Source organism: Phalacrocorax carbo, chromosome 3 (assembly GCF_963921805.1).
Source record: "Phalacrocorax carbo chromosome 3, bPhaCar2.1, whole genome shotgun sequence".
Taxonomy (NCBI): domain Eukaryota; kingdom Metazoa; phylum Chordata; class Aves; order Suliformes; family Phalacrocoracidae; genus Phalacrocorax; species Phalacrocorax carbo.
Window position 1 is genome coordinate 27,545,110 of NC_087515.1, and position 25,821 is coordinate 27,570,930.

Sequence of the window (25,821 nt, forward strand, 5' to 3'; positions counted from 1 at the left end):
CTCAGTGTTTTTCTTTCACTAACTTTACATGACATTTGTTTGTGGTACTTGATAGATAAATTGATATAGCTGGCAAGATTCTAAAATAGTTTCTTTTTATGAAGTGGAAAGAAATGTAATTTAAGAAAACAAACACTCAAACAGTTGCTGATGGATCAGTTAGTCCAAATAAATAATTTTCCCATTCTATATCAGCTGAGAGACAGAGAGATGTATTTTAATCCCCATCTTTACAAAAAAAACTTGTTTGACTGTCTAACTCTTATAGGGGCTCTGGATTCTGAAAAGCTTTCATCTAGGAATAGGTTTTAATTAACCACACCTGTTTTCATGGTAGTTGAAGTGATGTTTTAAACTTCTGAAGCTTATATTTCTAATTTTACTGTATAATAATCTTTATTGCACTTGTAGAATAAAAAAAATGCATGTTGCCTTTTCAGAATACCAGCAATGATAAGCTTAATTCACAAGGTTTTACTTTATATTAAATCTACTTGTTTGCTCTCATAACTCCCTTGCAAACTGAAACAGATGAAACTAAGACATCTTTGTAAGGTCTCTTGCAGATCCTTTCTATACAAGATATTTTTCACCTTCCTCCATACAGTTTGCTGTGGAACCTACCCAAAAAACCTGTAGCTGTCCATGAGAGTTAGGGACATCCATCCGAAAACCTCTTCCATGCCCAAAGCAGGTAGCTGGGGCTTCACTGTTCAGTGTGAGGGAGTATGTAAGCATGGAGTCCACCATCAGTATGACCAAAAGTGAAAGAATCAGGCTGCAAAAGATTGCTAATGAGGACGTACTTATAACTTGAGAGTAAAGCACACAATCCGTAAAATCAGAAGAAATAAATTATTTGCTTTGTGGTCTGCCAATACGTGAAAGTCAAGAGTACTATTTGTATAACTTTGTATTCTGCGAAATGAGAATATGGTTTATTTAGCTTTGATTAATGGATATCGAAGGATGCATACCTAGTTTAAGGTACAGGGAAGAGTCTTTATGGTGCAAGTTTGCCTTGGTTTATGCTTATATTGCTGGCATGCTTGAAATATTTCCATCCTGATGGAGTGATCAGGTTGAGGTTATGTGTTGGGGGCCTATGTGACTTGTAAAGTGCATCCAAGTTCTTCAGAAGTGAGCTCTATACTTGTGCATGGTGCGTGCCTGCCACAGACAGCTGGCACAGGCTACACTGCCTGCTAACACCTGAGGTGTCAACATGCAGATCCCAGCAAACTGAACCCTGCTCATTCTTCACATCACACCAGTTGGTAGCGCAGATCCAGCCAAAGTAATAATCTAGTAATGCAAGTGAACCAAGTAATATCTTCATACAGAAAGTCTTCATTTTATCCTGTTGAAACACTATATCTATTTGCTCCAAACCTAATTTAAAAGCAGCTATAGGAGAAATTGCAGTAATCTTCTCACAATACTGAGGGGGAACATTAAGAAGGTGTGGGAAAATAGCAGGAACATGTGTTCATGTCACCTCCTGTAGTGTTGGTATCTATGATTTACACCAATCCTGTGGCTTTTAGAGTACAGCATAACTGATTTTTAAATATTCTGGAATTTCAGATTTCTGCCATTTTCTTCATATCACAAAAATGAGAAGTATGACCCATCAATTCATAGGTCAGGCAAATATGGCCAAGAAACTTACGGAATTAAACACTTCCGAGAAGTACAGCCTAAGAAGTGGGTAGCAGACAAGGTAAGTAACTGCAAGGATTAAAGAATGGTTTACTTTTTTAGGCTGTTATTGTGTTAGAACTAAGTGAATTTGGACCAGATCCAGGGATCATGGAATCCAATGGGAATCTTTCTAGCATGTTATTAAATCACACTGTTAGAGCTGATATGATATGTCAGGTCCTCAACTGTCTTTCCAGTGAGTTCAATCTGAGGAAATTCAACACCTGTCCAACCTACAAGATAAGGACTTTAAAGCCTGATTAAGTACAGCTTTACAGCTTTGGTTATATAAGTTTTGCAGAGTTTTGTTCTATCTGTATTGCCTTTTCTGATTTAAGAGAGGTTGCATATTTACCCTTGCACATTAAGATAAACCTTCAGAAAATTAAGGCAAAACCTGTTTAAAACCAAAATATTTTACTGCTTACATTCTTTGGAAAATTCTAAAAATTAGTGAATAGCTGTTTTTATTTTAAGATAATCTCATTAAACTGCCTGCTTTGCCAGGATCATCTCAAATTTCTGGTTTTGTAGTGCTACAAGAGATAATTTTCCTCAGAACATGTTCTAACAAGACTTTGTGTACTTCTATCATAATCATATTAAAATTTCCCAGTACAAGAAAGATAATGGACTTTGTAGAGAGTGCAGCACAGAGCCACAAAAACAGTTAAGGACTGGATCATCTTTTATAGGAGAGAGGCTGAGAGAGCTGGAACTCTTCAGTCTGGAGAAGAGAAGGCTCTGGGGAGATGTTATCAATATGTATAAACACCTGAGAGGAGGGAATGAAGAAGAGGGAGCCAGACTCCTCTCAGACTCGGAAGTGTCCAGTGACAGGACAAAAGGCAGTGGACACAAACTGAAATGCATGAAATTCAATCTGAACATGAGAGGTGACAGAGCACTGGCACAGGTTGCCCAAAGAGGTGTGGAGCCTGCATCCTTGGAGATATTACAAACCCAACCAGACGTGGTCCTGGGCAACCTGCTCTAGCTGAGCAGTGGGTTGGACTAGATGATCTCAAGAGGTGTCTTCCAACCTAAACAATTCTGGGAGTTTATAAGATATGATTACTTATTTTCCTGAAAGCAACTTAACCTTAGTAAATTTAAAACATGTTTCAAGGAATCTTAGCTTGAGAAGTAATATTTTTAAAAAATAACTCTTTCTCAAAACTTTGAGGTTTAAAAATGAGCTTACACTAAAATCTTGGTATTTTAACATGCATTAATGAAATTTCATTGCAAATAAAGGTACAAAGATCAACATTCAAACAAAAAGATCTGAATTTGTCTTTCAAAAGCAATGAGTGGAGGGTATGACTGGCTGAAGTCCCATAGCATAATTATAATGTATAAAAAAGATCTAAAAGTCTTACTGGTGGTACTTATCTTGTCCTGTAAAGACTCTTCCTTTCCAGTCCTTAGCAGTTCTTGATCAGGCTCAGATGATGATATCAAACAACGTAAAGATATTTACATTGTATATCATATCACACATATATAATATCATATAAACTATGGGCTTAGCTGAAACAACTAAACTCACTTTACTTGTGATCTTGGAAAGATTTCAACCCATATCTCTCGAGGTGAATAGCTGTATACATTAACCCAACATGTCATACAGCCTTGCAACCCCAATTCTAAATCAATATGAAGCTTCAGTTAGGAGCTGCTTACCCAAACACAGAGATAAAAGGAGAAAAGAGCTGTTTATGACCTACCTGCTGCTTTAATGGGTCATTATTATCAGAACCCAACTCCCCCACACACCTCCCCAGCTCCACCTCCTCACCATATTTTAATGGAAAAGGTCCTATAGGCGGGTGTGAGGTCATACTTTCATAACTGTTAAATTTGAAAGAACTCTCTCTCACTTTCTTATTTCTAAACTGTATTAAAACTTTGTATGTATCAGTGCTATGAACAAAATTATCCTGTTCTCATGAATCACAAGACTAAGGGGCACGTATCAAAATATTACCAAACAGAAATCAGTTTTTTGCTTAACACTTTGCCTGCTAAATACAACCATCCTTTGAGTTTCCCATGAGGTGATATTTTTGTGGATGCAACTTCTATTACAACCCAAACATAACCCAGCCATGATGTATATTCACCTTCTGACAGTATTATACTAGAGAAATTTCTCTTATCATTGCCAGTAAGACAAACTACTGTGTAAGATCTTCCAAGGAGTTCAGCGGTCAGTGAATCAGTGATGCTGCAGAGGTATTATTTGATATTAGCTGGCTTTTTTTTTAACCTCATATAAAAAAGTTTCCCTGTGTATGTTCATGAGCATATCCTAGTTTTATTTTCCTGAGGTTTTCATGTGTTTGTAAGTATGCATTTTAATTCAAGTCACAAAAAGATTAGTATGTAAATTATATAATTACTTAAGAAGCAAAATGAACAACAATGAAAAATATTGCCGTGTGTCGTGGTTTAGCCCCAGTCAGCACCCACGCACCACGCAGCCTCTTGCTCACTACCGCCTGATGGGATGGGGGAGAGAATCAGAAGAGTAAAAGTGAGGCAACTCTTGGGTTGAGATAAAGACAGTTTAATAGGTAAAGCAAAAGCTGCGCACTTTGGAAGCGAAACAAAACAAGGAATTTATTCACTGCTTTCCACGGGCAGGCAGGTGTTCAGCCATCTCCAGGAAAGCAGGGCTCCATCATGTGTAATGGTTATTTGGGAAGACAAACACCATCGCTCCAAATGTCCCCCCTTCCTTCTTCTTCCCCCAGCTTTATATACTGAGCATGACGTCATATGGTATGGAATATGCCGTTGGTCAGTTTGGGTCAGCTGCCCTGGCTGTGCCCCCTCCCAGCTTCTTGTGCGCCCGGCAGAGCACGGGGAGCTGAAAAACTCCTTGACCAATGTAGGCGCTACTTAGCAACAACTAAAGCATCTCCACATTATCACCACTGTTTCCAGCAAAAATCCAAAACATATCCCCATACTAGCTACTATAAAGGAAATTAACTCTATCCCAGCTGAAACCAGGACACCATGTTGTATTTCTTCTGGAAAATGAAAGGGTATTAACATAGACTTCCTGTAAACATAATAATTACCATATCTATGTGAGGAAAAGTTAATAGTTCTTTTCATCTAGTTATAATCTGAAGATTTTTATCTCATTCTGTTTACATTTCAAAGAAGTTTCTGAGTTAATGGAGAAACTGTTGTATTCTAATTCTTCATTAAAAATAAACAAGAAATGGAAATGCTATACCTCTAGTGAAAATTAATCTAGTTAACTTAGTTGTAAATGAATATAAAAACGCTTGCATATTTTTAGACGTACGATATTAAACTTAATACTTTGGAATGCCTTTAATAGAATTTATGTGAGAAGTATCAATATAAAATATTTACCCGTTACTATGAATTTCATCTACGATGATAGGTTCCAATGTAGCTAGACAGTCAAGGGAACAAATACACTAACTATAATCTTTCAGTTGTCAAAACACTCACATATGTTCGTATTTACTGAGGCAGAAATGATAGCTTACAGCCTTTAATCGGTATTGGAATTAGTTTGCATATGCATTTTAGAAAACTGACTTTAATGACAGCATTTAATGTTTTCTTATTTGCAAAATTCAGGAAGTGACATTTTAAGATGTTCCTTCCTGATAGATTCTTTCCTCTGATGCCTTATTATAGGTGAATTACAGTACAACTGCATCGCTGTTTCATTATTTGCACAGGCATTTTGGCCCTAAACAGAATTTTATTATCTACAAAGCATAAAAATACCCAGTACTGCAAAGAATTAATTTAGAGAACCTAAGCATATTGCACAGAACATAAAGTTGACCTTTACCGTCTACAGCTTTTGGAATGGAGTGGGATGTGGAACACATCATAGATTTAATGTGGCACAACGCTGTCTGCAGAAACTTGGGTGGGACTGTGACTGCCTGCCCATTGCACCCGATGATTGAATCTGCTGTCACCAGCATCCTGATAATAATGAACATTCAGCTTAACGACCGTGATTATGATTATCATAATTGATGTGCAAGTGCAGTGTGTGGGGATCATTACAGCTGAACTGTACAGCAGAGAAACATGCCTTAGTTATGGATAATTTTACTTTTATGCATTGATTGGGATAAAATATGCCTTTCAAGTTCAACGGGCCAGCTTGATATAATTTTAGGAAGACTTCTACATGTATGAATTGATGATTATGAGCTTCCTGCAAAACAGTCATTCTCGTGGTTTGTTTTGAATTGTTTCATTTCATTAATAACAAGAAATAATTAAATAATTTGATGTTGTTGTGTGGAAATCACTTATGGAGTACTGACAGCATTAATCAAATATCAAGTTCAAATATTTCTGATTGTCATGGCCTTGCCTAGGCTAGGAAAAATAGCCCTTGTAATTCACTACCAGCGCAATTCTATTTTTGGTGGAGCAGTAGAAATTGGGCTGTAGTCAACACTACTGGCACTTTCACACTGCATTGTGTAGCCATTAGAGGAGGAAATAGTTGTTCCTTATATAATTTATATTGCTTCCACCTTTGTCACCAGAGGCAGAGAATTACAGGCTCAAATTCAGCCAGTGTAGATAAAGGCAGAATCAACAGCTTCAGTAGATTTTGTTGGACAGTGATCGCCTTCAGCTCAGTTTGAAAGAAGTTGCAGAAATATTTAATTAAATTATGACATACATAACAGATAAACACCAGTGTGTATATGGATTTTAAGTCAGAGTTTATATAAAGAATGCTATGACATAAGTATAATGCAAAGTACAGAGTTTCATTGATTTACAGGTGTAAATTTGTCTCTTTGTCCAAGAACTGGCAGAAATTTCCTATCTGGCATAACAGAGATACAGACTATAGAAGAAGTTCTTGGTCTTTGACTTGCTTTCTTCCATAAAGAAGATTGTAAGGATCAAATCTCTATGAATGTCTCAACTGCATAATTGCTCTCATATGACTTCACCGAGTTTGACCTTTCTATGATGAAAAAGAGAACCCCCTGTGTGTCCAAGGAATTAATCCTATTTTATATAGTCTGCTGCCTCTGAAAGTTCAATAGCCTCCATGGTTTTCATTGTTGCTCACATTAAGGCCCAAGTGGAATCACGTTATCAGGTAGGGCTCTGATTTCCACATATGTGGAAGAGGTCTACAGGGAGAACCTAATATGGTCTGAAAATCTCAGTGCCTTAGAAAGTGAGTGTGACTCTTCTACCTGGCACAGCCAACGCATTTTGTTCCACATTATTCTAAGACCACTGCGTCCTGTGGTTCCACAGCAAATTTATCTCTGTATAGTGTTACTACAAGGGAAAAATAGAGTGGGAGAGAGGGGATTTGTTCTGTTTGAAAATTAGTTTCATCCCTTGTGGGACCAACAACATACAACAATCATGTGTTTAGTGGATGATGTCATTAGGTGGCAGAATTGTCTGACACACTATTCATGCTTTTCCATCCCTGACTATACTGAAATTTATTTAAATTTCGTGTTAAGTCCATTTTTCCTATCCTTGCAGTGATTGGACTGGAGGTAGGTGTAATGTATATGTGACACTTTAAACATTTTCTCCCTCAGATTGTGACTGTGACAATTTTTTTTTTAAAGGGATTTGCTTGTTTTCATTTTAATTAGGAAAAAAGATCACACAGGAATATTTTCTAATACAGTGTGATATTGGCTAATGAATGTGCATCTGTACTATTGGTCTTATTGCATGTTTTAAAACTTTTAAGGCCATATTTACTAGTATGCTTTGTGACAGGAGTTACTAATGTACAATGAGAAGAGCTAGCACGTATTTTGAATATTGGATTCCGACTTCCCCAATTCAACTACAATGTGGTTTTCTAGGCAACACAGAGCTGACATAATGTGGCAGCCAGAAGTGACTCTATTGTAGGGGAATTATTAGATGATCTGTAAGAGTTTGCTTGTTACACTACCGGTTTCCTCATGAGCCATGTCAGGGATAATAAGGGTTGTTGCCAAAGTGTGTTGCACTCCAGTAGTCCCTGGCCAATGGCATGGCTCCTGTATGATTATTACTGCTGGCATGACTTGATGTATCTATTCAGATGCTCCAAATGGACCCTTAGTTTGAGTTATCAACTGCCTGTTTCCAAGATAAGGCTGCTGTCACTTTTCTTCCAGTCCTGAGTCCTGCACCAAACCAAATCAGCTAAACCCAAGGGTCTGGTCCTACAACAATACATTGATGCTATTAATGAAAAGTCTATCTTTTGTACCCTGTAACACATATTTCCTGCTCTCAGAACAACCATTGTGAGTCAGAACACTGCTGTATCCTCATGTGAAAATCAACTTGAGTAACCCCCTGCCTCCACATAGGGTGATTCCCACAGCACCATTACTCCTTGCAGCTCAGGCATTCGGCAGCCTGGTTAGGTAGCACAGAAAAAGAGTGGTGTTGCCCAATTTAGTATCACAGACCAGCTTAACAGGCAAGTGATGTCTGAAACTGGGTAACAAAGAGTGGCTTAAAGTCACTTTTGCAACTCCTACTTATGAATTCTTTGCATTTTGTAGTAAATGTCATAATGTGCTGTTGAGAAGTAAACATATTTTAAAAAGCAGGAGTAGGTCAGGTTCTTTACTGAATGATTGTGTCATATTTTCAGCAATACATTTTGTTACGAATATCACTTTCAGGGCTTCCATTGGAAAATCTCTTGAACTGTAGATTGTTTCTTTTGAGAAAAAGCTTAGGGTCACCACTGTGGGGCTGCTTTTGAAAAATGCTAGTCTTGATATATGTACTGCAAATGATTATTAACTATTGGTGATCTTTCAAATTATTTTCTTAGAAGGAAAGATAAATACTGTGAAGCAAATGAAAATATGCAAAATGCATTCCTGGCTACCGTTTTCTAACTAAATGCAGAAAAGAATCTGTGGGTAACTGGAAGGCTGAAAAGAAAGGCTGGAAAAAACTTTCTGGTGAAGGTTACTGATGAGTTACAGGGTCTGATTTTGAGGGAATACTACAAAGCAGTGCCTGAGAAGAGTCAAACCATTTATTTGCATAAGAAAAGATACTGTCACCACTCTTCTAATCATATCCATTCTAGTGGTTATTTGTAAGGGTTTGTTGGCAACTAGTTGAATATTTTATAAAACCTGATTTTCAGTGCTGTAATTTCTCAACGGGAAAATGTAGTCCCTTGATGATGATCCAAGGCTTTGAAGAATAAATTGATTCGAAAGAGAAAATTAGATGGTACTTATTATACTGTCTAACTAGCAATCCTGTGTCATTTGTCTGTTGGATGATAAATGTCTTGCTTTGCCTACCTTCCTCATTTAATAAGGTAACTTGTACGTTAGTGGTGTAAAAGGAAGTCTTGCTTGTTAGTAAGAGCTAACTTTAACCAATATTTCTTTGAGGGACATACATGTCTGTTTTAACTGTCGAAACAATTTCCATTGTAAATATTGCTTAAACAGTTTAATCAGAAACACTTCAGAGATAGAGTACCTTGACCAATTCCTTCGATACGTGCTTAGAGTACGTTACAGTAACTTGTGGCAGAGCTTTTAATGTAAAAAATTAGTTGAGCTGGGAACAGTACAGTTTGAAGTTACACCTAATTTGGTTTGTTTATATTGGTTTTAGGTGTTCATTATTTGGACATTATTTTGTTTGTTGGAATTTAAAGTCCTCACACTGAACTGGGAAGTGGTTGGCCTTGCCTTTTGATGACAGATTTGGATGGGCTGTTCAGCATTCTTGGAATTAAGTAGATTTGTTTATATATCTGCCAAACATAATGTATTTCAACTCAATTCAATTTGTCACAATATTGAATTAAAAAGGCTGTATTTTGGAGTAACTTAAAAGTCTTTACAGAACATATCTGCAAAAGCAAGCTACTTACTATTTGATAATTCTCACCTAGACCTTTTTTGTGCTGGTTAAATAGAGTTGACATGAAAGTGACAGAAGGCTTTTCCAATCCTCCAAGAATTACATGGTCCATCCAAATGTTGAGGATTGCAAGTATGAGACCCGATCCTTAGCACCTAGCATAATTGAGATATATCCATGGAGCTAGGCTAATTTGCTTCAGATAAGGTTGTGGCCTGTAATGAATATAATCAATATGTAGACAAATGCTATTTAGAAAGAATATTCTGTCTTTAAATGCACATTGCTAGTGAGTTTGCAGTTGAAGTCTAAGACTGGAAGCACATGTTCTGGTGACTTCGTGCAGCAGATACACTTAGGACTACAGAACACTACATCTTAAAATGATGCCTGAATGACATACTTTGTCACACTGCCCCATTATAATTGAAAGGTTATATTATTTGTGGTGTTATTAATACATGTAGCAGTTATGGATGGATTCTAAGAGGTTATACCAGGTATATGCCCAAGCTGAGAGGGGCTGCAGGTTTCTGTTGTTTTGATGATCTCTCCAGAAAGCAAGAGTAGATTATTCTTAGAGCAGTAGGACTTCAGTGCAGTAAAATGGATTTTAGAGTAACCTACATTCCCTGAATAGGCAAAATCACAGTAAAAGGTAACTTTGTGTTGGAGTGAATGAGAAATGGTAAGTAATACAGACTGCTTGTTGTCTTAATGGTTTGACATAAGTAGCTACTGCTTTTTGCTTTAAAATTTATATTGTGAATCAACTCTGAACTTGTTTGCTCCATTTTAAATAGTGATATGATATTCGCTTTGGAACACATTTCAGAGTTTATTCATTTAATGCGATGAAGACCTGGTTTCAACATGCAATTTATAAACTCACATTAAAAGGATGTTCCACCATGATAGAGATAAGAAACTATATTCTTCCTTCTCTTATAGTCTTTGTTGATCTCAGCATAAAATACGTAGGGAAACTGAAAGGCACATCCACATAAGGAGTTATTTATGAGTAGGTGTATTATGCTCTGTTAATATTCTAGAATGAGAGTCATGGAATTATTCAGGAATAACCTTTGCACTTCAGATTCAGACTTCGCTTCCATTTAAATAACCTTACAAGCTTTGAGTTGATGTACAGAGCACGTCTCATCAATAGGAGGGGGGATAAGATACAAAGGCTGTGATGTCCACAGTATCTGTTTCACAACTACATTGATTTTGTTTCCCATAATGAGACTATTTGAGTAGGAATTTACATTTTGACTGTCATAATAGGAACTAATAATATTCCCAGCCAGTACCTTTGAGACGTGTTAGGATCTCTCACCGTAGTTGTATGAAGGAATGACGGCATAAGTAGTAAGTGCTTATCATTAACAACTGAATACCCTGCTCTTTTAAAGTGTAACTTATGGGGGGGGGGGGGGGGGGAGAGAAACAATAAGTACATCGCATATTAAGTCTTCGTACTCTTATGCGAAGCTGCTTGATTGAGCAGTGTAGTGTCAACCATGTCTTTCTTCTAATGCTAAAAGTAATGCACATAGACAGAGTGACAATCAGAGTACAGCCTCCCATCAGCTGTAATTAATCTTTTAGTTAACAGAGACTAGAAAAGCTTCTCATCAGCCTCTTCTGAAGTCTGAGGCACCCTGTTTTTTGATGTTTGCATTCTGAGTAAAATTGTCCCCACCAGTTCTAACAAATTGAAACACCAGGCTAATTATGGCAGCTAATGAAGTGTGTGGAATGGTCACAGCTTGTCGTGAAACTGTTCCTTCAGCTCAGATTAGAGTTTCATCAATCACTTTTTTAAACTGATCCAGAATTGCTTCTGCCCACTGCTTGGCATTTTTAATGCTGTTTCTGTAATTGGTTTTTTCCCCAAAGCTTAGGCTATTTTTTGAAATATTACATTCTCAGGATAGGACTTACAAACTCCAGTTTATAAAAAAACATTTCATTATCGCCTCTATCAGCTGATCAAGTGGTAGAAAGCTAATAAAAGAAGCAGAAATATAAAATTTGATATATTGCTTTTAATCCAGCTAAAGGTAGTAATAAAGCATATACACATATATGTATATGAATCATTATTACTGTGGGCTGGATGTATACTGCAATCTCATGAGACATGGTTTGTGGGCTGGATGGTTCAAATCCCACTGAAGGACCTAAATGAAATGAATGAGTTGGTCTTAGCTTATTTCCTAGTGGATTGTGGTCCTCCATATATCACTCAAAGGGTTTGGCATGATTTGTAGTTTTTTGCAAATGCCAAGCCTTTGGCAGAAAGAAGACCAAAATGTGTTGCTATTTAAAGAATTTCAACACTGCAGGTCAAATCCAAAGTCCTCTGAGAAGTATGGGAAACTTTACAGTATAGCTTATATTGCTACTACACTGTCAATGAATAAATTAGCATATAAAACATTGTAAAAATTCCTAGTTCCTGTTCATTTGTGAGATATAATAGTACTCAGCTATACATTGAAAGTTCTGCATAGACATTAAACAGATGTTAAAGAAAGTTTGAGGCTAAATTCTTTCCTCAACATGGACAATGGAGTGTAGAATTTAGTTTGGAAGTTGTCCAGCTGAAAAATGTAGTAAAGTTTTGCTTATGTACTACCACAGAATATGTTTGCACAACTTGTTACATTTAGTGTATATAGCATGCATTCGTATCAGAACCAAGACAGCATGATTTTAGTTTTTGAAGTGTTCAACAATCTATTTTTAAAATATGTGCTGTGTATGTGTAATCCAATTCATTTTTCTGAAGACTGTTGAATCTGAAATAATGTTTGGCTATAAATATCAGCTGTTCCTCTCCCTGAAGTTTCTTAATCAGCAGCAGTTTGACAGAACTAGCTTCATGTCAATGCCAAAACAAATCTGCGGCACCTGAGTGAATAATCCTCGTTCCTTATGCTATTCCTGAACTGTATCAAAGAACTAGTGGGTTTACACAGGAGAAAGTGCCATTGGAAAATGAAGAAAAACATGACACTCAAAGAAGATATGTTATCATATATTAATAAATGCAGACAGAAAAAAATAACAATAGGTATTGGCAAAAGAGGTATTGTTCCAGTTTTATTCATTAGTGTGAATATTTGTGAACACTGGATAGGAAATGAGTAGTTTTTCTAGTGTTAGCTGATCTCCAAAGTAAGCTGCCTGCTAAATAAGAAAGGCCTTTTCCTGTTTGATCATTTCAACCTCTGCTAAAGGCAGCTTAGATTTACAAAGCAGAATGCTGTTTTTCTCTTCAGCTTCCATCACTGCTAGGGCACATCGCTGACATGTTTAGCTAGTTGCCCACCAGGAGCCCCAGGTCCTCTTCTGCAGAGCTGCTACCCAGCCTGTCAGCCTCCAGCCTGCTTTGGTCCTGAGATAAGTCTGTGCCAGGTGCATTTCTCCATAATGTGTTTTGTGAGGTTCTGTCAGGCTATTCCTCTAACCTGTCTACATCACTCTGAATGATAGCCCTCAAGTGTATCAATGGCACCCATTAGTTTGCTGTTGTCCATGAACTTGATGAGAGTGCATTCCACCTCCACCTCCAGGTCACTGATGAAGATATTAAACAAGATGGGTCCCAAGATAGCACCTGAGGAAATACATTTGTACCCAGGTTCCAGTTAGAGTACAAACCATTCATTGCTACCCTTTGAACCCAATACTCCAGACAGTTATTACATCTATTAGTCTGTGCATCCAGACTATAATTTACCAACTTGGTTAAGAGGATTCTCTGGGAGATTGTGTTGAAAGCCTTGCTAAAGCTCAGCTAGGCACCATGTCTAGTCATTTCATCACAGAATGCCATCAGGTTTGAAAGCATCATCCAGAACAATGTCAAAGCCAATGAAATCTAACTGGAGTAGTTTTTGCTGCATATGCCAAATATAGTGCAATCACCATGCTCTTTTTTTTTTTTTTTTTTTAAATTGATTCTAAATGAATACAACATTTTTTCAAGCAGATACAGCTTAACCTGATAAGGTAAAAAATATTTTCACTTGAGGATTTCAAGTCAGAATTTTTTCTCCTTAAATCCTAGTGGCATGATTTTGGCAAGGTAGAGATAGTTGCAACTTGATCTTGGCAGGTTAAACATTTTCTGGCTTTAGTCCAGCAGGTTAAAAGTGGTTCTGAGTTTGTCTTGGCAGTCAACACTTGGCATTGGCTTATTTTCAGCTGGAAAGAGAATGTTGTGGTTGAACAGATTAGACAATGAAAGGGGCAGCTTATAAATGACATAAGTCAAGATACTTATTCCTAAGTGCGTTATTTTCTAATACAAGTCCTGTTGCTAGCAGAGTGAGTGTGATGGACAGGATAACAGGTTGGTTTAAAAATACAAGCACTATAACAAAAATATGTCCTCTACTTTTTCATCAGATGTTTTTAAGACTCTATATTTTTCTGTACACAGGAATGTAGTGTTAGGCATAGTTCCACCTCAGATTTAATAACTTCATAAAAGAGTTTTCATACTTTTCATACCTGACAATTTTATTTATACATCTTAAATTAAGATGAACATCTAGTCCCCTCTTTAAAAATATTTTGTTATAATACCCTGCAAGAATTAGACATTTGCATGACAATAGCAAATAAACAGCTCTTGGGATTCTGAATACCTACTGAACTATTTCAACTGCACATTTGTTTTTTAGCCCAGATTCTGTAAAGTTCAAGGGTATCCAAGTATGAAATAGCTCGCAGAGAAATTCGCATTGAATTCTTAATTTAATTTACTCATTAAAAAAAAGCTACATTAGTTGAAAAAAATAGAATATTATCTTTGGCAATTTTGGTTCAAATACAGACATTTGGAACATGATTTGAGTGATGTTGTTTCATAACATTGACTAAAGTATGGTACAGCATGCACTGAAACTTTCTGTGTGGCAAACAATACTTTAATATTGATACTAGCTCTGAATACGTCAAAAAGTGTCTACATATAAGTGATTTTATTCTTCTTCAGCAGATTATTGTAGATTAGCTTTATAGACATAAATATCTGAACAGTTATTTATAACAGAGAATGTATTTCTTTTAAAGCATTGCAAAGCTAGTATATGCTTGGGAGGAAGGACCAGACAGTGTCTGGCTTGCAGATCATCAATAAATAGAATAAATGAGCTCAGAGGGTACAGCTGGGAATTCCACCCTTCCTTCCCCTTGGGCAACCAAAATGACTGCAGGGTACTAAGTAAATGTAACAAATGCAAATTTGGACCACAAATCTTCATTTCTGGTTATATTACACATGACAAAAAGGACAGGCTAGTTTCAGGTCCCAGGTTAATTTTGGAGAGGCAATACTTATGAGAAAAAGTAATTCACTGGACCAAATCCTTCCTCTTTTTTCCTTTGTCCTTCCTTGCACAAAACTTCCATCAAATCCAAGAGGTAATTTGCCTTTGCCTCTTAGAAAGCATTGTAAGGGTTGAAACATTTGTAATCCTTAATGAACACACATATTGCAAAATATCTTATTCGTTTAGAAATTTTTGTGCTTTCCTTGTACAATGGCTCAAACTATTGCATTGCATTTGCAAAAACATCATTCTTTTCTATCATGTCATAGCTTAATTTGTGCAGCTATGGAAGGGTACAGTGGAATATGCTTTTGTTCCTTTGTCCAAACTGCTTCTAACCATGCAGGAGCAAAAATAAGCTCTTTTCAAGGCTAGAACACATCCTCTCCCACCTTGCACAGATCAGGACAAGACGTTTATAGCTTGGCTTGTGTTAGCCAGTTATCTCCAGTTATCTCCAAAGCATAAATTAGCACAATTTAGCTGTTGAGCTAAGAAAACAAACTTCACAGATTAGCACAGATTAGCAGCAGAACACTTCCTTCTCAGAATATTAGAGAAAGGGAGGAAGAGTTACAATTTCCATGTTAGGATGCCATAGAGGAGCACAGACCGCTGGGCTGCCCGTACTGGACATGTCATGCCGGAAGTATACAAACCTATGTGATTATCAGATCAGTGGTTTTTCAGATTAGAAATCTTTCATCATTTCTAGCAAGCACTGTTTGTGTGTGGCTTCCTCGTTTATAATTCCAAAAGATGAAATGTGTAAGAGTCAGTGATAGTTATAAATCTCCATGAAAATTTAAGTGTAATGATAATGAAATGTTTCTTTCATAAATTAAATAGCAATTAATGTTTTCTCTTTCTGTTTGGAAGATAGGACATTAAAATAGTGCTGTTAGATTTCCTACTGTGAACATAATTTCCTGATTTTTTTTTTACAACACATTATGATAATGTCAATAAAAGACTAAAACTAACAAGGAGAAAAAACCGTGCCTGATGTAAGCGTAACACAGAAAGTTATAAAGTTGCCTTTTATGATGGCTATACAATATAATTTTATTTTAACATCTAATAGCAAGTTGATTCAAAGGGTAAGACTTGCACTTATGAAGTCATTAAAGCAAGTAGAAAATTGCTTTCTACCATAGTCACCCAGTCTTTTTAAATCAAAGAGTTTTATTGTTGTTGATGGTGTTTGCATTTGCAGGAGGTAATTAGGGAATGAGTTAGACAGCACACTCAGAGCCCTCAAGCTTGTCAAAAAGAACCATAAACTTCACTTGCAAAAAAATAAAAAAAATTCAGGCAGTTCAGGAGGGAAATTGCAGAGAGTAGAGGAAACAGGATCATAATGTTTTAGGCCAGTTTGACCACTGCTGTGTCGATTCACAATATGGAAAAGCTCATAAAATCTTCATGGAAACACAGGGTTTTTTTCATTGCACTTACCCCAAAAGAACAAAATTTGGAGGGTTTAGAATTGGCAGCAGTAGTAGGCAGTCAAAGGAGGAGATAGATGATGGCTTCTAGTTCTCCTCCTCTGCATTGCACTGGCAAGCTGAATAGGGAGAGGTGTAATTCCACCCTCTTCATCAAAACAGTGGTCACTTGTCCACTGTAGCGCAGGGAACTCCGATTAGGCATGCTTTTCCCTGGAAGTCAATACCTCTGCATTGACACAGTAAGATCCAGTCCCTAAGGCATGATCCAGGCTTTTGTTATTATCTCTTATTTGAAGGGGCTAGTTGACCCAATTGTTTAACACATTAGCTTTTCAATTTTATAGCCTTAAGTCACAGAAGACCTATTCCTCATTTCTGGATATTTCTCCACAGCGGAAAGCAAAATTGGCAGTCTGTGCCCACCATCCACAAAAACAGAGTTACGCCAAACAACTGTGTCCTGAACTTTATGGCTAATTAGCTGTTGAAGCTATGCCCAAGAAATAGGTTCTGTTGCCCATGGGAAGCCATGTGTAGCCATTATTAATGCCCCAGCTCATATCTCTCCATAGGTCTTATGAGCAGTGCTGCTTAAAGAGACTAAATGTACAACAGGGAATTAAAAATTATAGTCCCTCCCCCTTCCACTAACTGAAATATTGTAAACTTGTTTCACTGGGGCCGGGATCGGTGTCAATGTACTTTGTGTGAAAAGTGCAATAGAAGCATTAGTATTTGACAGCCCTGGTTGAAATAAGTGAAATTAATGGAGCTCTTTTCATATACGACAAGGCCATGGCACCCCTTTCATGCTGCTTACAGACAGAGAAAAGTCAATACTTTTTTATTACTTGATGCTGACCTACATTCTGCACTACAAGTGCCAGGCCCACTAATTGGTTTCAGTTGTGAGAAAAGTTTGCCCCAAAGAAACACTGGAGCAGATAAATCAATCTTTTTTAGGGTAGCTTAGTGGGTTTTGAGCACTTGAAATGACATTTGTGTTGTATTGACAGAATGGGTTGTTACACTCATTTTGTCTTGTCAGAAGGCCCTGTACTAGTTGGAAGTATTGTTAACCAGTATTGATAAATTTACTAAGAATAAAAGTTAGCTGGATTAACATTTTACTTGTATAACAGCTTGCTATTTCTGGTTTGCTTCCCTGTTAGAGACCTCTGTGGCTATTAATAGGTCAGGAGGCTTACTATGACAGCTCCATTTAGAACTCTGATTTTACTATTACAAGCATTAGGATCATAGGGAATACTTAAATATGACCACTTAATATTAAACAGAGGGGGCTGTGGACTATGGCCGTACACTGGCACTTGGCAGTACTGCCTGGTTTTCAAATGAGGTGTGCACATGAGCTGTGTCCCAGCCTTGTGGGGAAAACAAGATTGCTAAGCGGGCCTACTTTACGCTAAGGTTGTAACTACTGCATGGACATTTATGCAGAATTTCTCATTGCATCCTCTAAAGTCTTGGGGTCTGTGTTGATTTCAAGCTACAGAAAAGTGAATTTTGTTCCCGGTTTTTTACTATTCAAGAATATGAAGATAGAATTAGGATTCAGGCAGCTGTGCCCACTTTTCAGTTATTCCTTCTGCCATTGATTCTTCTCAACAGATATAATTCCAGCACCACCAAAATGTTTTTCTGAGATCCAAATCTTTCATGGATTGGTTTACTTTTTGCATAGCACATAGTGTCTTGGTTGACACTATGCAATTATACGGTGTCTTCAGTATTGTTAGACTGGCTCAGAAGATGACCTGGTGCTCTGAATCACCACTATAGGTAGAATGCTTTTCATTGTATAATTGTAAATTGTATAATTTATCTTCAAAACATCTTCACATGCTACTTCTAACGTATGAAGGAAACCTGCATTCATACAACCTAATGCAACTTTGATCTCCATTTATGCAACCAAATCTCTACACAACAAAATGAAATTTTGTAATTACAGAGACAGACTATGCAAAGCTGTAAATCAGGTATCATAAGTTTATCGTAAGCTTATTGTTCCAAGTTTATCATGTGTTTAACAGCTTCATAATTATTACAGACTTGATAGATTTGCTGTAGGAAATTACCCAAAGCGTGTATGCAGGAGCTGAGAATAAATGGTCATAATGGTACTTTCTGGCCTTAAAATCTGGGAGTAGATATGCTACTGCTGTTTGCCTATTCTTGCTTTGGTACCGACTCCTATCTCATTAAATGTCCAAGGAGATACTTAATTGTAATTCCTATCTCATTCCAAAGTGCATTTTTATATTACAGGAAATTGTACAGTACTCTCAAAATTATTTTGAAAGAAACACTGTTAATGCAAATTTATCAATAGAATATGAGGGAACACATTTTCAAAAAACTTCAAGCTGATATGTAGGTTTACAAGGTCTCGTTGGTTTGCCAATGTTATTTGTACATGGTCTATATTTATGTATGTCTGTATACTCAGATGTAAAATCTCTTTAGAATTTGCTTTAATAATACCATTCCAAAAATAAACTATGTGAGCATTTGGCAAGTCTAATCTATTACATCAGTGTGCTGATTGAGACAAACCTTTGGTGGCTTTATGTCACCTTTTTTGACTCCATTGTTTAGAACTGATGAGTGCACATGACAGTCAAGTAGTCAAATATATTGAAAGGGTCCATAGGTCTTATTAAGCCCTGTCAGTTGAACTTGAGTCACTTACAATTTACTAGAGTGAGAGGAGTCAAAGCTTGACAAGTTTAAAAAGGAAGTGTTATATTAACTTCATTTGGGAATTTAAAAATAGGTCTCAGTCCTGAGAATTACAGGTCTCTCATGCTGAGAATTATATGGCATGATTTAACAATGCATTACAGAAAAATTCCATAAAGCTCAGCTCCATGCCCCTACAATCCTGAGACTGCAAAACTGTAGGGTCAATCTCACCAATATGTGGGAATTCGTCTTTGTAAGCTAATATATTCCAGCTACCAACAATGAGGGACTGACAGTGAAAATAATTTTGAAGAAGCCTGTTTTTCTCCACTCGCAACTTTTGTTCTTGCAGATTCAGAGGGATTATCTGTGTAACTTCATAATTTCTGTGCTTTGTACCAATCAGCTTAAATTCAAGATAATCCTGGCAGGCTTCACTGCACGATTTGAACCTACATTTCAGCATCAAATTAGATAGATATGAGAACATGGCTTCCAATTCCTTCCCCTTTATGCTGCAGTGGGATAGACCCTCCCCAGCACTGTGAGGCAGATCTTGCAAGGCCAAGTGATATTTTCAGGCCTTACGTTCTCACACTGTTGAAACCCGATGAAAACATTTATCTTCAAATACAGAAATAGCTGGGGTTGTTTTCCTAAAAAGATATTTATATTTTATACACATACTGTGCAACATTTACCTAGTACACATTCTAAACTTCTTTAATTAGTGTATCTGTAAAGCCAGCAACACTTCTATTTATCCATCGGACTGTGTGATGTTTCCTAAATGTGGTCAGACATAACTGTTGTCGTCATAATCGGAGCCAGTTGTTTAAATGCTCAGTTGTGAGTATCTAGTGAAATAGCTTTAAATAACAAGATAAACAGTACAGCTGCCAACCCAAAGTAATCTTACACTGAGGGGGCGTGTGGCACAGAAAATTTCCTCTTTGTCATTTTGATTTGAGTTTGAAGCTGGACCTGGGCTTAGTTCCAGCTCAAAACACTGTTCACTTCAAAGGCTCCTAAATCGTCCCAAGGAGCTAATTTTGGCAGCCAATTGTTTTTGTTTGGCCAGGCATCCTAATAGCAAAAGCCGTCTGCTCCAGCAAATGAAGACTTCTTCAATGCTCAGACTTACCATTCCTGATTTTACCCTGATGTGGGGGGTGTACACCTTTTACTGGTTTCCCTGTCTCACCCCAAGTTCACTGCTTTTTTTGTTAAACTGTACCTAACTGTCCTGCATGTAAATTAAAAATATACTTCCAGTTTTCAAAATAAAGGATACTGTATTCTGATCTGAATTACTGCTTAATCCTAAATTATAGCTCTATTATCTGTTTGCTTTCTTGGCAACAAAAGCAGGGTTTTTTTCATTCCCATGAACAATATTAGCCTGGTGAATTTACTGAATTAAAAATAACTAGCCTCACTTTAGAAGGAAACTATTTGCAGTTTTGCTGGAGTTATAATGATATTTATTATAATAATTATATAGGACAACTTTTCCTGCAGTAAGAATGTGCTTGTGATGCCAAAGACACAACAAAAATTAAGATGCTCTGCCATTCTTAAAATATAATATGAAAATATGCAAATAGGCTGTTTCTGTTGGGTAAGAAACTGGGTGGTACAAGGCACAGAGAAACATTAACAACTAAATCTTGTGAACTGATAATAACGGGGCAGCACTCGCCTGGGCACAACACAGGGAGTGTTTCATTTTGAACATATACGTTTACCTTGCTATTTTAAGATTTATGCACCAGAATGTTGGAGGAATCATATCAAATAACTTTAAGTATGAGATGTAAGAAATGATATGGTCACAGTCTGACAGTGCACTGCACACAGTGCAGGTGAAACTCAGGTGGGTCATGTCAGTGTTTGCACGAAGCTTACCAGAAGTCATAGTTGCTCTCTCTGTATACGGAGATTCAGCTGAACTGTGGTCTGTGAAGTAGCCAAATCTAAATTATCCAAGGAATGAAAATTCTGCTTCATGTCTTTTTTTCCAAAAAAAAAAAAAGGTTTTGTTCTGTTTTTCAGAGAAAACCAAACCTTTCAAGTTGTGAAATGTATTTAAAAGGTAAAAAATTTAGCTTTCATTCACTCACAGCCTCAACATTTTATGAAGACATTGCATTTCCGTGCACTTTCACAGAGCATCATGTTGACAATAGAAAACAGTAGGAAGTGTTCAGACCAACTTCTTTCTTAAAAATTGACCATCAAATCCTGGAAAGCTGATAATTCATCTGTGGCATGTTACTTTCAGAAAGGGGAAGCAATCTTAATGCAAAACAAATATTTTGTATTGCTGATACTATTCCTAGTATTTCAGGGCCAAAGCAAATAATTTTATTAAGAATGGTTTAAGACCTTGATCTTGAACACCACGGACTTGCTAGTAATTTACCATGAGCATTTGTTAGTAGTATCTAGATCAAAATACTGTTTAGAATGCTTAGCTTATTTTACTTTATTGTTGTTGGCTGTATTAACATTGTACTTTTAAGGCACAGGTTCACTTACATTTCTCTTGCTCAATTTAATTTTTTAAGCATTTCCATTTTAAAAAATTGAATGTAATAACCAAGAACTTTTCCTGGAAAAGTCTTCAAGAATCACCCCACTTGTATTTTTTCGTGCCAGAACTCCTAATCAATTTGTTGCCACTAATACTTATTTAATATATATTCATTTTTTTACAATTTTCCATATTTTAACATTAAACAAAGTAGAAAAGTTAAAATATTGCAGGGATATCTTGCTGTCTTTAACTTACTTGGTTGTCAAGGGTGAGAATATAATTTTGTATACCATGATTTGCAGAAGACTATAAAATCTACATTTAGTACCAGGAAATTTTTGCAGTGCCTATAGTTACTTCAGGTTTGAAATACATATTTGCTTGCAATGACATAATTTAATTCTTATGCTCTTCTTCAAAGTAATGTACATATAATCATACATGTTTCATATAAGTTATTCTGCATAATTTACATTGTAATTAATATAAGGAAATTTAACTGGAAGACAATATATACAGAGCTCTAAAATACCTTTTAAAAAAAAAATTAAACCATGGAAGTAAAACTTAACGCTTTTATTGTCTCTCTTATTTCCTTAGGACTTTCAAACAGTGTTACCATCGATTGTTCTCTTCGAAAAGTTCGGAAAAACTTATTCCAGAACTGGGCAAATAGTGTAATTGTCCTGTAAACTACACAATGCAAGACACCTGATAAGTAATCAATAAATGTACTTCAGCAAATACGCAGCAGTATGTTGACTGAGTGTCCCATAAAGTACTCTTGCTGTGAAGTGATGTATACTGTGTCTGAAGTAGCGTTAACTGATTTTGCTTGATCTTTAAGCAATACAGTTTCCAACACTAATTAAAAAAAATAATTTGTGGTTTTGCTGAAAAAAAGAAGTTCTATCTTAGCAAAATGATTTCTGAAAATTCTATATTTTATTCAATGTAAATCCATTAGGATACAAAGCCAGAGTAATCAAGTAAATGACTTGGAATCACATTGTATGTATTACATATTTATAAGTGAGGTTAACACTAAACAAAGAAAAAAAAAGTTTAAAAGTTACATCTGTTGTTTTTTTCTCACAGCTATAAATGTATCTGGTTCATGACTGCTGTTTATCATGTTCAGCGTTAGCATACATCCTTTTTGGATACTGATCCATCTCTTCAGAAGGACAGAATAGGCTATTTACATGGAAGATACTATTTAAAACCCTTTTAGCTAATCTGTGGGTGATATGACATCAGTGTTGAAAAGTAAAGTTCTAACAACATATACACCTTATTTTTAGATCAGTTTTTCCGTATCCACTGAAATTTCGTTATTAACAGCTGTGTTATTTACATCTAGTCCTGTGTTAAGCAGACTGATATGTGGAACATAATCCTGTGATGCTTGGCAAAGAACAACACATTTGATCACACAAAACCGATCTTCGTTTGCTGTGTTCACTGGCATGCAGTCCTGCAAAATATTATCTTCAGAGTGTATTAACTTCAAAAGGCTCAAAGAAATCAGCATCATGGGAAGACTTCAGCATTTATTAAGAGCAAATCATAAATTAATTCTTAAAGTTATGTGAGTGAATTTTTACAGGAGTTTTATGCTGAATTCTCTAGGATACCATGTTTGCTTTTCATATTATTTGACTATATTTGAATCAAATATATCAATTTATAATATTGAAACCAGTTACCCAATGGTAAGCTTTTTAATAATGAATTTTCTTGTGTGATTCTTTTGTCCTCTACAAATGTGGAGGCAACCTCCATAAGATGTCTGTTTGTATGAATACTTTCTGAACTAGGCATCACAAATTTCACTTCTACAGGTTTTCAGCTGTCAGCCTATGTGAAGAAGTTTTACTGCTGTCGTAGACAAGAATAAAAGCACTTTCAATTCCATTACAGTAGATTACGAGTGCAGGCACCACGCTGTAGTGTTCTTACTTTTTGGAGTTTGTCATTTTCAAGCTTTGAAAAGTTTATCCTTCTTCATGGCAATGAAAAATTAACTCTGGGAAGTGAGAAGCAGCCACCTTAGTGGCTGAGTCTCCCTGATAAGAGTTAATCTGATCAAATGTATCAGAGTGCTTTAGTTGTTCGTGGAAGGGATTGAACATGAGACATTTGTGCAAAACTGTTGATGAATAAAGATGCCACAGTAATTTTTATATGTGAGAGCTATCTATTTGATTGCTTCAGCTTTAAGGTAGTTCATCACAGTAATTCGCCCTGTGGTGCCTCTTTAACTTCATACCACAATTTCCCATCAGTCCGATTAGAAACAGCAATGCCTTTATCAGATTAATCTTTCTTTCTCTTTCTTCCTTTCAGTATCTCTGACCTGAGAACAAAGCAAAGCCTACCACGCAGACTGGCCCCGCACTGGTGGTAGTGCCCATAGCCAAGGCTCTGGCACACAGATGGAGGTTAAAACTAACACTTCTAAGTTTAATTTTGTTTGATACATACACACTTTTCCTCCTCTTAAGAGAAAAAAAACCCTTTCATTTCTAAAGCATCTAACTACTTCCCAGAAACCTTCTTAAACAAAACCAGGTCTGTTCATTTTATTAGATAAATTAACACCCACAAAATTCATAAATTAGCAACCATATTACCTGCTAGGCTTGAGTTTTGGGGTCCTTTGGCCAATTATATATCATAGAGAAACCAATACTTTCCTTTAACTGGAGTTCACATAGAATTTATGTCATTTGTCAGCATATAACATCCGACTTATTTTGTGCGGCCAAACTATAATCCCAGAATCCTTTTATGTCTCATTAAGTACATTTATACAAACCATTGATAATTATTACAGTGAGACCTTTACCAATTCTTCCATTATGTAGAGACTTCTTATTTTTAGTGCTCTCTTAAACTGCATATAAACACTCCAATCCAGATGCTGCACAGCCCAGGCACCTTTGCAAGCATGGGCTAAAGAACATGCCCCTACATTTTTTCTATATAAGGATGAGACTGATTGATAGAGAAAATCCCCAATGTTAAAAGGAACAGCTAGTAATAAACTGGGTAATCCCAGTCTTGGGATACCTTCAGCAAGTAGGACACCTTGATTTTTATTATGTAGAGGAATTGGACATCATGAACAATTCAAAAAATAATGTGGAAGTGAATGCTAGCAACTCCGCAGTATGTAGCAATGGGGATAAAAGATAAATTTTAGCCTTGGGGTGGACCTACTTGCTGTGAGTCTGGGATAGACCACCACTCCCGTTTGGTAACCCTCTGTGGCGAGCGAGTGAATGTGCCTGTCTGGCAAAGAAAGTTTTGTTTTGCTCTCTTTAAATCAAAATGTTTGCACAGAGGAAACTTAGAGATTTTATGTAGGGCCAGTTAAAGATAAAATATTGATATTTTTATTCACTGCAATATTATAGTCAACAAGACAGTAAGAATTTCGATAGTATCATTATGTAACCAGTCTATCAATACAAACATTAAGTGATTGCGTGATTTTACTTTACTCCTGTTTATCTTTCTTATTGATACATTTACCATATCACTTTTAATTACTAAATTACTTCTTGTAATATATTTCAGTAATGTATTTTTAATATTTTATTTCTTGTACATTTTCCTCACTAATAAGTTCGTTGTTTTATAACATTCCAATACTTTAAAGAAGGTTTTTCTGGTTTATAGGGGATGTTACAATCTATTCTTACAGTACAAAATCTTAACAACACAGAACAGGTCTAGATAGAGGCACTGGGAAAGGAACACTCTGAAAATTTGAAAGGGAATCACGGATCTTGATCAGTCTGGAAGATGTGTAGCCTCTTAGAATTGTAGTTCGCTGTGACATTTAGTGAACTACTCACAGCAATATCCAAAAATCAAAAAGAAACACTGTGATGCCAAAAAAATAGAAAAATACAAGAAGCTGCGTATCAGACTTCAGAAAAACAAACGCAATTACTCTAATTGCCCCATCAAATGTTTTTAAGTCAATTGTAGTTGAACAAATGTGAATAGTAAAACATATATAGCCAAACTGTACCAAAGTGACCTGGTTGCTGTTTTCTGCAATAACAAAATATGGCCATCAGCATGCAGCAAGACATGCACAATCCCTGCTTTTCATCCACAGAAAAATGAATATTCTTCG

At 36.4% G+C, this 25,821-nt stretch overlaps 1 protein-coding gene across 2 annotated transcripts in view; it reads left to right on the forward strand.

The window, feature by feature from the left end:
• SPATA17 (spermatogenesis associated 17) overlaps nt 1–25,077 on the forward strand; it is a 95,421-nt gene extending 70,344 nt beyond the window's left edge. Inside the window, exons 9-10 of one of the 2 annotated variants that reach the window (XM_064446270.1) lie at nt 1,588–1,723; nt 22,269–25,077. In XM_064446270.1, coding sequence (XP_064302340.1) covers nt 1,588–1,723; nt 22,269–22,349 — 217 coding nt within the window. In that variant the 3' untranslated portion in view covers nt 22,350–25,077. The remainder of the gene's footprint in view (nt 1–1,587; nt 1,724–22,268) is intronic. The other variant, XM_064446269.1, reaches the window with a different exon arrangement.
• Nucleotides 25,078–25,821: the final 744 nt, after the last annotated feature.